This window comes from Cornus florida, unplaced genomic scaffold (assembly GCF_030987335.1).
Source record: "Cornus florida cultivar Cherokee Brave unplaced genomic scaffold, ASM3098733v1 CherokeeBrave_3.0.0_Hap2_Chr05, whole genome shotgun sequence".
Classification (NCBI taxonomy): domain Eukaryota; kingdom Viridiplantae; phylum Streptophyta; class Magnoliopsida; order Cornales; family Cornaceae; genus Cornus; species Cornus florida.
In genome coordinates, this window is record NW_026775575.1 from 81383568 (window position 1) to 81397856 (window position 14289).

Genomic DNA, 14289 nt, shown 5'->3' on the forward strand with positions numbered 1-14289 from the left:
AGCGCCGGGGGGTAATTCATTCGCCTCGGACCTTAAGTGTCCGGCTCGGCACAACCTCCCCTCAGGCTCAGCGCCGGGGGGTAATTCATTCGCCTCGGACCTTAAGTGTCCGGTTCGGCACAACCTCCCCTCAGGCTCAGCGCCGGGGAGTAATTCATTCGCCTCGGACCTTAAGTGTCCGGCTCGGCAAAACCTCCCCTCAGGCTCAGCGCTGGGGAGTAATTCATTCGCCTCGGACCTTAAGTGTCCGGTTCGGCACAACCTCCCCTCAGGCTCAGCGCCGGGGAGTAGTTCTCTCGCCTCGGACCCTAAGTGTCCGGCTCGGCAAAACTTCCCCTCTGGCTCAGCGCCGGGGAGTGATTCATTTAAACCTCCCCTCAGGCTCAGCGCCGGAGAGTAGGTCATTCGCTTCAGACCCTGTGTACTTGGCTCAGCAAAAATCTCGCCTCGGACCCGAAGTGTTAGGCTCGGCGAAATTTCGCCTCGGACCCTAAGTGTTCGGCTCGGCGAAACCCCCCCTCCGGCTCCACGCCAGGGAATGGATAATTCGCCTCGGATCCTAAGTATCCGAGACAGCTTCGGACCCTAAGTGTCCTATTCAGTACTAGTCCTCCGCACTCAGTACCGAGGAATAATTCGCTTTAGACCTCTGGTACCCGGATCAGAACTCTTTCCACCAGACTCCAAGTGTTTAAAACCCTGTGGATGCGGATATATCATAAGTTCATCATAGTCCACCTCACATCAGGAACACATGAGAAGGAAAGAGTATGTATACGTCTACCACAGGCAAGTAAAAGGCAAGGAGGGTTCATTTAACAGTTAAATCATTGTCCATATGAATCATCCTGCGATATCAACTAAACTATTAAAAGGATCTCCTTCTTCCCACAATCCTTGCGTTTCCACGGATAGCATAAATCCGAAGCATAAAGACAATGTTTAGTGTTTAAACACATTACCAGACAGAGAAATATGAACAGTATCAAGAGCATACAGCAAAAACAAGTCAGGCAAAGCCTAAAACGAAAAATTATATTCATTATCCCAAAACAGGCTGTTCATAAAAACAAAATACATGGCTCTACTTCCTCTTCGGATCGAAGGGAGTAGACTCAAAAGCATCCACTACATTAGGACTTGAGGTAGGAGGAGTTGAAGCCGCAGGAGCAGGGGAGCTAGGAGTACCCTTCAGGTGCACCTTCACCATCTCGGCAAAGCGGATTTCGGCTTCCAAAGCCTCTGGCCCTTCATCGTATGGGAAGTGCACCCCCACTTTCTTGTCAAAAGCGTCCGGATCCATCGTCTTAGGGCCTGAGCCCTGATTGTAGCCAGACCGGAACGCTTTAGCACTAGCCAGGTACGCCAGACAAGAGTAGCGCCCCTGCATTTGCTTCCCCGCCTTGAAGCAAGTAGTAAGAGCCTCGGTCAGGCGTTGAACCTCGGCCTGAAGCGAATCCACCTTAGCCTCAGAGGCCGACAACTGCTTCTTTTACGCATCCTTGGCTTCAGAAGCTATCTTCAGATTGGTAGAGGCAGTAGTGGCTCTCTTCTCTGCATTGTCAAGATCCTTCTCCAACTTCTTGATGGAGAGGGATTGAGCTTCAGCAGTGGCGCAGAGGGCCATGGTGTGGTATAGACTCTGTTTAACAGGGAAGCAAATATAAGCATAAAGAGAAACATAAGCAAGCAAGAGTAACTTAATGCTGAAGGAGCAATGCGAACCTCTATAGCCCGGACTGGGGCAGAGGGGAGTAGTTGCTCCAACCCCATTTGGCTGATGGCTTCCTCGTCCTTTGGGAGCCACATTCCTCGAGCCACCGCCAGTGCAGCTGAAGGGTCTGTAATCACAGAATCCCCTGAGTGCAGGACTGACCTGTCAGCCCTGGTGAAGGAAGAAGTCCAAGGAGCCCCAGTCTCAGCCAAGACAAAGGCCCTGACTTCATCTTCAGGTTCGGCCTCTCCAGCCTTTTTCCCTCTGCTTTTAGAAGGGACCTTGCCCTTGCCAGAGGATGAGGGGTTGAGGCGAGATTTCTTCAATGGTGGTTCCTCAATCTCCACTTCATCCTCAGTTGATCCAATGACGACCAACGGTTGGGTATCTTCGGCTTTCTTTTTTAAAGCCTCAGCCCTCTGTATCTCCTCCTCAGTCATGGGGAAACTGTTAAAAGATGGTAGAGACAGATCCATGAGGTTTGCAGCAACGGCACTGGAGGCAATGTCCTTGAGGTTTGAAGAAGTTAGCAGGTCCTCGATAGGCGAGGGGTCACTCCAGACTCGTTCCTTAAGAAAAGAAAGTCTTTTCCTTGCTGCGGAGGATGGGAATGTAGCTGAAAAAACACCAAGAAACTCATAAATACGACGAAATATTAAGACTTGGCAAGGAAAACAGCCAGAACACTTGGTATGAAGGGAGGTTAAATATTCTATACCTAATTTCCCGAATTTGCGCGGGATAGGGAGCGCAATTGATTGGGACACGAACCATTTTCCTTTAACTACAACCATCCTTTCTTTCCATTTCTTTTCGGATGAAGGGAGGTTCGTGCATATCCTCTGATAAAGGGGAGAAGTAAAAAAGAAGCGACCAGGCTCGGTCCCATGCTTAGATATATTGTAAGTAAGCAGAAGGTCGGCAAGGGTCAAATCTAGAGCCTCTAATTTCCGGCGCACCAACAGTGCCGAAAGGATGCGAAAGAAATTAGGATTTACCTGAAGGGGGGCGAGACCTAACTTATTGAAAACTAAATGATAGAAGGGATGAAGAGGGAATCGGAGGGCGTTAAGGTGCCCTACCAAAAGAAGCAACTCATCCTCCTCAATTCCCTCGCCGGAGGTGAAATCGGCACCCTCGGGATATTCTGCAATTTCTACTCCCTCAGGAATATCAAATTCTTCCATTACCGAAGCAATATAGAACTTGATGCGGCGAATAGAGATGATTGCTTTCTTCTCTTCATGGGTAAGAATATAATCAGAGCCTGAGGAGGATGTTTCGGTTGGGATAGGGGAAGTACCTAATGGATTCAACGAAGGGCGATCTGTAGAAACCCTAGGAGGGGGAGCCCTAATGCGAACGGGGGAAGATGAAGGTGTGGATTCAGAATCCCCAAGGTTTGCACGTTCGGGAGTAGATGAAGTACTCATAATGAAAGATTGAAGAGAAAGATGCGAGACTAACCTGACAAAGCGAAGGAAGCGATGGAATGAAGGACGCAGAAGTGCAGCAAGGGCAAATGTAACTCTTGCAAAATCTTGTGTGACGGAGTAATAACGAAAGACCACGAACCGTTTCTGAAGCGAAGTAAAAACTGGTTTCAATTCCCTCTTTAATAGGAGCCGTCACTCAATTAAAAATGGAATTTGGGGTAAAGTGTGGAGGGAAAAAAACTCCCTCCAATAAAAAGCGCACACGTCACCACTACCCATATCTACATTCTAAGGACATATAAGGCCCATCATGCTCAAGCCCAAATTGAGGGTATTTACAGCCCAAGACCATTGTTATTTATCCTCCAACGTCCATCAAGGCCGAATCAAGAAGTCATCAGCCCAGCTTGTCGTCAGCCCAACGTATGAGTATTTAACATCCGGCCTGTTACCCAAGCCCAGACGGATCAAAATATATTCAGCCCAAGAATGCACAAATCCTACCATTTGAAGGATTTACTGTAGAAGGAAAATTCGGATAGGAAGTTCTGTACAAGGTAATTTCTATGTATGGAAGATTCGACAATGGAAAGAACTCTATTAGAAAAGAATGGTTATATAGAAAGAATTAGAGGTCAAGCAACGCGAGTTCTACCATAATTTTGCAATCTTTTGTATATAAATAGAGGCTAAGACCTCCAATAAAGGATCAAGCAATTCTACGCTTCTCTACACACTGTTCTTATTTATTTTTATTGTTTTTGAGTGAGTTGTTTTATTTTTCTCAATCATTATTGGTTGGGCGAAATTTTGCACCTACACTTAGCATATTACATTATAATTATGTAAAGAAACACTACATTTTTCGCATGTGTTGCTCCACAAGACCTTTTATTCATTATTCTTATTTTATTCATTCTATCAATCATAACACCATTCCACGGAAGGAACCGTGCGAGATAGAGGAATTCAAACCTTCTCACATGTTGTAGGTACAAATAATTCATTTAACTAAAAAGTTAAAAGAATAAATACAACTCACTCAAATAAAAAATAATTAATAACAAGAATAATTCAGAAAAAAACTTATAACGCTCGATACCCTTTATTGGAGGTATAAGCCTCTATTCATATACAAGAAGATGGTAGAATTATGGTAGGATCCTTTTGTTAAGCAGGACTTAATTAATCTGAACTGGACTTGAATTATAATGTAAATGGGTCGAATGGGTTTTTTAGCAAGCCAAGAGGTTAACATTAATAACCTTGGATCGATATTGACTTTATTTGGGCTTGATCAAGATTGGGCTATTGGAGAACAAATGAGGTTATACCTTATTTTAATGACATAGATGATTCTTATTGGATGGGAATTTTTCCCTCCACACATATGTTACATATTTCTTTTCTCTTATATAAATTTTCAGTAATAACTTAAGTATTTATTTATAAATACAAAAATCATCTTGGATGCATTACAATGTCACGTTTAGTGCATTAGAGGATGTGACTAAAATTCTCTCTTGATCAAATAGTGGTCATGTTCCGTCCCGTTAGTACATTACAAAAATATTGTAATGTTCAGCCCACTTCGTAATATTTTTGTAACTTTTTTTTTTTTGTCGCATAAACTTTCTTACTAACCGTACAAAATAGGAGGATTTCATCCTTAAAAGAGGGTGATAATCAATTTTTTTTTTTTTTTTTTTTTTTTTTTTTTTTTTTTTTTTTGTTAAAAAAATTCACACACGTCATTTACACAATCATTTTGTTTATTTATTGACTCGAATTCTCATATTCACTTTTTAGATTGCGGCTCATAAGGGAATTAAAGTTGTGCAATTGTCACTTTCGCACGAGGCGTTTTCATTTGTGTCTATTGTTATTCTGACTAAGGATTACACATTGTTATTCTGACTCAAGGATTACACACTCATTTTGTTTATTTATTGACTCCGAATTCTCATATTCACTTTTTGGAAGTAAAAACAAAAATGTGAAATTTATTCGATAAGAAATTTACTTTAAATGGAGTATTTTATTAGGGTGTCTAATATGGTGAAGTAAAATATTTTATTAAATAGTAGTGCCTGAGATTTGGGAATTTTGGACGAGCCAGCAAAAATTAACCTTCTTCTTCTAAGGTAGGAAACAAAAAGGTAACCCAATGTCTCACACCCTCGTCCCACCTGCGTCTTCACACTCTGTGATAGGGCCTCCCAAGCTTGGAGTTTCAAAACATGGCCATAGAAATCTTACACTCAACACCTCATTTCGATTTACCAATTCTATAACAATGGCACATTCAATCAGCAATAGCACAGCCAATAGGTGGTCCCTTCACGGAATGACAGCTCTCGTCACCGGTGGCACCAGAGGAATTGGGTTCTCTTTCTCCCTCTCTCTCTCTCTCTATATATATATATATGTGTGTGTGTGTATGTAGAGGTCAACGATTGTTTTTCTAGAACCCTAATTTTCGGATTTGGAATGAATGTGGTAACACTTTTTCTAGGTATGCAATTGTGGAGGAATTGGCGGGACTCGGGGCGAGAGTGCATACCTGTGCTAGGAACGATGCTGAGCTGAGCAGGTGCTTGCAGGATTGGGGAAATGAGGGTTTTGGAGTGACTGGTTCGGTGTGCGATGTATCAGCTCGAGATCAGCGGGAGAAGTTGATTCAAACAGTCTCTTCCGAATTCAATGGGAAGCTCAACATTCTTGTAAGTCCGTCTTTCTTTGTGTTGTTCCACAATTAGTTCGTCATGAGAATGTTAGTTTACAAATTACAGGTGTTGATGACATATTTTCTTATCATCCTTGTGCTACTACAATTCCTATTGACATGGATTTCAAATAATTCCTTGAAACTTGTCATTTGAAAATTGAAATCCATAGATAAAGACCTCACTCAAGTCAATCGATGCACATTATTTAAAACTTGAAGCTAAATTATTAAATCTAAATTCAAGGTATGCTCCTTAAATATTTGAACTTAAATCTATTATTGTCAAAATCCTTCAATTCAAATGGAGCCTAAGTGACTGGTTTATGTATAATTTGATTAAATTTGAGGGTTAAAAGGCTTGGAGAAGTGATAGAGCAAAGAATTTAAGTGTAGACGGGCCAAACGTAGATAATTATAAGATAATAAAAATTTCCAACGGAACAATAAATACAATGACTTAAATATTGATTGTAATGTTTGCATAAAGAAATGGACTGAAAATAGGATTGGGTAGAGGAATGGACTGAGAAAAGATTTCTATAGTTCTTCTTTCTCTTTCTTTTATTTTGGAGAGACATTTAGGGAGTAAAAGATAGAGATCGATGACTTGAGTGGAAGAGATGAATTGTTGCTGTTCATGGGAGAGAGAAGCTGATAATGTTTGTGAGAAAAAGTGAAAATCCAGAAAAATAAAGGGCTTGGAATGATTAAGAATTGTTGCAGTTCGTGGAATTATGCTTCCAAACAATTCCCCACACTTGTATTAATAACAGTAAGAAATTGTTAAATTTGGTGACAAAAGATTGATGCATGGAGTTTAGAGGGGAAGAGGCACTGTGGGGGTTTGGTGAGACATTTTGTACTCTGTAGCTAGACAACTGGGATGGAGTAGTTTGATGTTGATGTTCAAAATTAATGAGCCCAAGTAATTCAAGGACTAGGTAATTGAAGCAACTTAAATACCTAGATACCAGGCTGCACTTCATGTTCTAGGGCAGATAAAGAGTGAGCACTAAGCAATATAGTTGGCTTCAATAGTATGCCAGTGTTGAAGATTTGGTGGAAGTTGGGACCTATAATATTGCTTAGTGCTTTGTTTGCCCGGAGGGATGAAAAACCAGATGGAAAGAGGAGGCAAACCTAGAGAAGAGAATGCCTCATCTCCTTTTATTTGGTTGAGTGGAAGAAAAGAAAAGGGATAATACCAACGGGCCGGTGGCCTAGCGGTATCAGTCTCTTACTTCCTAAAGGGAGGGTCAGGGGTTCAAGTCTCAGTAGAGACGTGTGTGTGACTACCAACGAGGAAAAAAAGAAAGAAAAGGGTTAATACATTACTTTGTTTCTATATCCCCAATATACTTCATTTTAGACAATAAATATCCTTCTCTTCTTCCTCCATGCCCTCCTCCAGTTTTAGATGGAAGCAAATTGGTAGGTCAGGAGGAATACTTCATTCATCCTCCCATCTTTTCACTTCCTCTCTCTCGTCTACAAAACTATGGAAACATGTTCTATCTTCCTCTCTTAAGTTTCTGATCTCCACCATACATTGTGTAAAAAATGAATTTAGTGATTGGGTTTTTTTCTTAATAAGAATTTTAAGACATTCTCAAAGAAGTTTACAAATTGGCTGAATTTTGATACAGTTATGTGGCTGTACAATCCTTCTTGAGATTAGCATTAATGAAACGTCCGTTCTCTTTGCCCAGCTGAAAAATTGTGTTCTCCATTGGTCATAATTAAGGAAAGAATGGATTTAAGCAACTCTAAGTACACGCAAATCACCAAATGGCTCAAAAACATCAAAGCTTTTAAATTTATGTAAAGGCCCTAATTGTCCATTGTACCAGGCACGCGACAAGGTCTAGCATAACAAAAGGTTGGACTTTTTTTGTATGATCAAGACTTCAGGTACATTGGATTTTTTTTCATTGCTTTCCTTTTTTTCCTTTTCCGTTTTGTTTTGCATTGTTTGTTAAGGTGGCTCAAATTCATTGGGTCAATAGTGTGTGTGTTGCTGGCATGGATGAAGATGATTGGTATGAATTATGTGACTATATGCATTGAATGTGCAAGTAATCTATGTGAGGTGGTGGTCAATTCATGGAAGAATGAAGTCAAACATTGTGTGTGCATTAATGGAGGCAGTGCATTGTGCCCTGAATGCAGAAAACTTAAAGAGAAAGGAAGTACGCTTTGGGACAGCTTTGAGCAGGCTAAGTCGACAGATGCTGTTTATAGATATGGAGTATTAGAGCAAAAGAACTGAGAGTGAAGAAAAGAGAGAAAAGAGAGAGAGATTATTGAGGGCCAAGAGTTAGTGTATTCCTTTTGAAAAGAGTGTCTTCTTTTAGTGAGTGAATGTGGAATACCTCTTAGTAATCCGTTGAGAGTTGTAATCTTTTCTCTTATTGAATAAAAGTTCTAGTGTGTGATTTCCATATTATTTTCCTTTTTTTGGCATTGCATATTTGTTGTGTGTGATCTTGGGTGGATTGATTCCTAACAAGGAATTTATAACAAAAGGTATCGAGCCATGGCGGTAACTCCAGATGAAAAGTTTGCGGTCGAGAAATTTGATGAAAGAAAGAACTTCAGTCTTTGGCAAGTACGGATGCGAGATCTTTCAGTTCAACAAGGTTTAGATGAGACGTTGGACAATGGACCAACAGGAATGGACGACAAAAAGTGGACAAGTTCAACTTGAAGGCAGTGAATACTATTCGGTTAACTTTGACAGATGATGTTGTGTATGATGTAATTGGAGAAACTTCTATGTCAGATTTGTGGAAGAAATTGAAAGATCTTTTTACGGGAAAAAATCTCACTAATCGGCTAATCTTCAGGCAAGGGTTGTAGTCCTTTCGTAGAAAAGAAGGCTTGGACTTGCATGACCACCTCGATGAGTTCATCTATAGTTGGTGTTAAATTGAGAGGGGAGGATAAAGTTGTTATTTTATTCACATTGGTACGCTCCACTTGTAAGCATTTGTTTTATGTTTTGCTTTATGGGAGAGATACCGTTACAATGGAGCAAGTGAATAGTGCTTTATTCTCTAGTGAGAAGATGAATAGGGAAAAGGAAAGAAATAATTAAAATGATCAGTCGCAAGCTCTTGTTGAGAGGGACTGATCATTTTATTAAAAGAATAAAACTACCCAATTAATTAAAACAACTAATACTAAAAATCAAGAACAAAATTATGGTTTGCTTATATATATATATATATAGAGAGAGAGAGAGAGATGACGAACGTACACATCTTGCTCTTCTTATCATGAATGATAGGAAGAGCAAAGGATTGGCTTTGTCTCCATGAAGAAGAGGAGGAAGAAGAGCCATCTTGATCTTATGTCTTGGAGGATGAGGATTGGGAAGGTGGGGGTTGAGGAATTGACATGTTTAATTGTCACACTAAGGCCTCCTAGAGAGAGAACTGATTGGATATAGTGCGTGTGACAAAGTGACTTCACACTCTCTTTTTGTTTGTCAAACACGGCAGAGGAGAAGTTTGGCTCAAGAAGAAACACATTGATGTCCACACAACAGCCACTTTTTCTCTGTAGCTGTCAACAAATTATAATATGATAGAAATAAAGAACGTACCAAAAAGGTCACTGAGACTTGAAGCTGAGTGCACTGTTAGGCTATTTCTGTTAGCTGTATGTTGTTGGTTTCTGGTACTTGTATGTTAAAACTGGAATGCATCATTTTCTTTGTGTGTATATATTTAAGCAGACCATATATTTGTTCTTGACTTTTAGTATTTGTTGTTTTAATTAATTGGGTAGTTTTAATTAAAAGAATTGAGGAGCTTTCTCTTGCATCGTGAGACTTGAAGCTGAGCGCACTATTAGGCTGTTACTGTTAGATGTATGTTGTTGGTTTCTGGTACTTGTATGGTAAAACTGGAATGCATTATTTTCTTTATTCTTTTCCTTGATGGTTTTGATCTGTAGATAAATAATGTAGGAACAAATATACGGAAACCAATGGTCGAGTTCACAGCTCAAGAATTCTCTACGCTTCTGGCAACCAATTTTGAATCTGTCTTTCATATGTGCCAACTTGCATATCCTTTTTTAAAAGCATCGGGAGCAGGAAGCGTTGTATTCACTTCCTCCGTCTCTGGGTTTGTTTCGCTGAAGTCTATGTCTGTGCAAGGAGCAACTAAAGGTATTTTATGTATTTGATACGATTTTTTATTGCAGGATGTTCCGATGCCTTTATAGTTGCTTTTAGAAATGTTGCGGTTTTATTATTTATTTGTCATTTCCAGGAGCAATTAATCAACTTACCAAAAATTTGGCATGTGAGTGGGCCAAAGACAATATCAGGAGCAATGCAGTTGCACCTTGGTATATCAGAACCTCTATGGTGGAGCAAGTAATTTCCTTTTCTCCTTTGTAAACCATAATTTGAAATTTTGGCTGTGTTCCTTGCATTGTCATACAACCAATCGTGGTCCAAGCTATGGCAGACCAAGGGCACTTATTACATTAGGCCATGGTTTTTAATTTATGAATTCATGACCTAATTTTTCTTGCAAAATCTGATTATGACCAAATTAATGAAATGATGGCTAAATTTGACAGTATATACAAATTTTTTTTTTTCATAATTTTGGCTGAAAATTTTATTTTCTTTCTGTAGGCAACATGAGGACTTGGACTCGTTAAGGAAGCTAATGTTTTTCCTTTTTCTTTTCTTTTCATTTTTTAAAAAAAAAATATATATATATATAATAAATAAATAAAGTCTGGCTGAAATTTTGGACCCAGTTCATTTCAATAGATTTAGGTGCATTTATGAATCAATATATGGCTTACTAAATGCTAATATTTAAAATCAGGATCAGGGATCTAGCTTCACAAACATTCTTCTGAACTTATATGTACCTTATAATTTTGTAGACAAGAAGTGATGAAAAGTAAAACGGATTAAAAGGAGAAACTCACACACGCCCACATTTCTCCTATGGGAATTGAACCGTTGACCTTTTACTTGGAAGGTGAGGAAGTACGACCGAGTTACAGTCCTCGGTGGTTAACTAGTATAATTTCTCTTGCATTGGCAACGGGTAACATTTTACAAGAACGCCACCTAATAGAAGATGATAAAATCACTAGGAGTCTCTTGCTTGATGTGGCAGCGAAGACACTGTTTACTCAAATCTTGTCAGTCTGAGTTAGGATCATGAATGATATTTAAGTTGATTTTTTGTTGCTGAATGGAAAGGAATTTCTGCTACAACTATTAATACTGTTCTTCATTTGTTGTTTCAATTTAGTTGAATATTGAAACAAGTTTTCAGATTTTTGATGCCATTAGCTTTGAACCTGATTAAATATTGAAAAAAATTCAGGATAACAATTTTTTTCTGGAAAATGGTGCCGTCGAGCCTCTTAGAGCACCCCATATTGATATTGCCTATTGGTAGAAATTTTGAAACCAGAAGATATTGTGTTCTTGTCATCATAGTGAAATTTCCTAATTTTCAAAAGGTCCTTCCGTTGAATGAAATTATGCCATGGATTATTTCAGCCAACATTGATATGCCATATTTATGTAGTATCTGACAGATTTTATAATTTGCAGTTTTGATCTATTTTTCATTCCGTGATCTCGATTTCGTATTTGTTTCCAGGTTCTCAGCAATAAAGAATATTTGGAAGAGGTATATTGTCGAACTCCTCTTCGGCGTCTAGGAGATCCAACAGAGGTCTCATCTTTGGTGGCTTTTCTTTGCTTACCTGCATCATCTTACATCACTGGCCAGATAATTTGTGTTGATGGAGGTATGTCTGTAAATGGTTTCTACCCTGTAAATGACTTCAAGCAGTGACTTGGCAATTTTTCTTGTTTACACTTTGTAGTCTGCATACCTAGAGAAACATTTTCCTACATGTCATTGTTTATAGATTGTGTTAAGAGGCTCCAAGATCAACTTGATCCACTTATGGATTTATCTAATCCCAAAATTTTTGTTTATTTGTTTATTTTTATTACAGTATTTTTTATGTCTTGTAATGATGGCAATGCCACTGATTGTATTTTCTTCACATAAAATCATATTATTTTTAGAAACGTAGAAATGTATGCATGACCCAAATTTCATGAGTGTTATCAGTTCAGACGAAGATATTCAGAATACCCTTTGGATGTGGCATCATGAATTTCATTTTTGACCTTTGAGTGTTAGCTAACACTAATTAATTTTTAAAATTCTCTAATTTAAACTAGAAATTAAAATAAAAGTTACATACTCTAGTTTTGTTTTATGAAAATTACTAACACAAGTCCCAGTGACTTTTCATTGTTAATGAAGATGAAAAATAGAGGAAACGAATTGATGGGAAGTAAAAGGAACAACCACAGGCTGTCCATTGTTTTTTATAAGAGAGAAATCTATATATATATGATGAATCAAAAAACAAGGGTCTTTATATTCCTTGGAATGTTCCATCTCTTTTTTTTTTGTTGTTTCTCTGGTGATCCTTTTCTTTTCTTTTTCCTAATATTTTTTTACCTTCTATTGAGATATAATAGTAAAATAGAATTTTTTTCTTTTCTTTTCCGTTAATAAAACAAATCTTGATAATAATAATAAAAAAACAATTGGATGAGCTTCATTTTCATATTACAAAAAAAGAAGGATTAAAATCAGAAAACCTCCCATTACTTTCAATTTTTTATCATAAAATACCAATTTGTTTCTAAAAATCCCAATACCATTACAAAGTTATCATATTGTCCTAATTATGTTAGTTTGGGGCGTTAAAGTATTTTTAGTGACAAAATTACCCTTGCAAAAATATGTGTCAATCATGTGTTGTTACACTTTTTTTGTTATTCCAAAAATACTCCTAAGCATGTTAAATAATAGAAGCCACGGTTTACTCATCCACTGAAAATGATTAAATTTTAATGTTTAAATTAAAATTTAAAATAACTTGTGAGTGAAGGCATTAAAAGAATATTTAAAAAATTTACCATCAAATTATGCATTTCCTTTTTAAACTCAAACGAGGCCTTTCATTTTGTTTCTTTTTTAGAAATACAATAAATCTAACTTTGAAAATCTTCTTCCAATTGAGTTTTGAATTAATCGTCTTTTTGTTTATTTAGAATAATGTTTGTCTTAGGCCACATAAGAAGGAACTTCCTTCTTATAATGAGATGTCCCAATAAAATATCAAGGAGTGTTAAAAGTTTTAAACCAAAAAAAAAATAATGATCACGGGGAATAAAAATTGATCCACCCTCCACTCTACTATTTCCATCTCGTGAGTAGTATTTTTTGAGACCAACAAGAAATTGTAAGAGATGAGAGGAAATTATGAAGTTATAACATTAAAATATAATAAATATCAAAAGGGTTCCAATTAAAACAGGTTGTATATTGGGTTGATCAGATTTGGTGCATGATAGGTCTCTCTCCATTGACGGAGATGTTGGGAATTAACATCGTCTCTCTCCATTGAGAGCATCATATGCCGAGAACGAACCCAAAAATTGCAGGCAAGGACTTGGTCTTGAGTTTGGCAGGTAAACAAGGAGGGAGAGAGTTAGGGCCCAGAGGGGGCACTCCCCCCCCCCCGCGCGGGGGATTTTCTCTATATTTACTTTTATTATAATATATATTGTTCTTTTATTTATACGATTTTTCAAAATAAGAATTAAACTTCTATAGTTGGAATTTTATTCAAAATGTAGTGGTTATCCAAAATCTATTAGTTTGCCATTTAAACATATTTAAAAAAATTATTAGCTATCCTAATTGTTGTCAATTTTTATAGGCAAAAGAGCAAAATACTCCCCTATGATATACCAATGTCGCATAATGCTCCCCTGAATTATTTTTTGAAGCAAGTTACCACCTTCAACTATCAAAAGCAAGCAAAGTGGCCCCTTAAAGGTCACCAAAAGTTAATTTCCGACCAACAGAAGAGTACAATTACTAATTTACTCTTACTTATTAATTTATTGTAATAAATCAAAATATCTATTATTATGAAATGACCATTTACTCCTATCTTGTTTCTCCTTTCATTTTTTTTCTTTGCGTTTTTTTTTAATCTCCCTGCTCTCTCTCTCTCTCTCACTTACTTCGCCACCCATCATCCACCAACCATTCTCTCTCTTCTCCACCTCATCCATGTCCGTATGTGTATGTGTATGTGTATTTATCTATAGGCGTGGACCATGACCAAATTTATCCCTTCATCATTGAAATTTCTGTGTGATGGGAGAGAATTTATCCCTTCATCAAAATCTGGTTTTTAACTGAGAACTTATTCTTTATTGTTCTTCTTCAACAGACTTGAGTTTATACTTTGAACCTGGTCAAGATATATATATTTTTTGTTCTTTTACATTGTTAAGTTTTCCTTTCAAAGTGCTGACTTGT

At 37.9% G+C, this 14289-nt stretch overlaps 1 protein-coding gene across 1 annotated transcript; it reads left to right on the forward strand.

Moving 5' to 3' along the window:
• Nucleotides 1-5241: 5241 nt before the first annotated feature.
• LOC132307139 (tropinone reductase homolog At2g29260, chloroplastic-like) lies at nt 5242-11881 on the forward strand. The gene is made up of 5 exons (XM_059804817.1): nt 5242-5535; nt 5666-5873; nt 9839-10055; nt 10159-10265; nt 11527-11881. The coding sequence occupies exons 1-5, from the start codon at nt 5318-5320 to the stop codon at nt 11722-11724; spliced, it is 948 nt and encodes a 315-aa protein (XP_059660800.1). The 5' UTR covers nt 5242-5317; the 3' UTR covers nt 11725-11881.
• The last annotated feature ends 2408 nt before the right edge of the window (nt 11882-14289 follow it).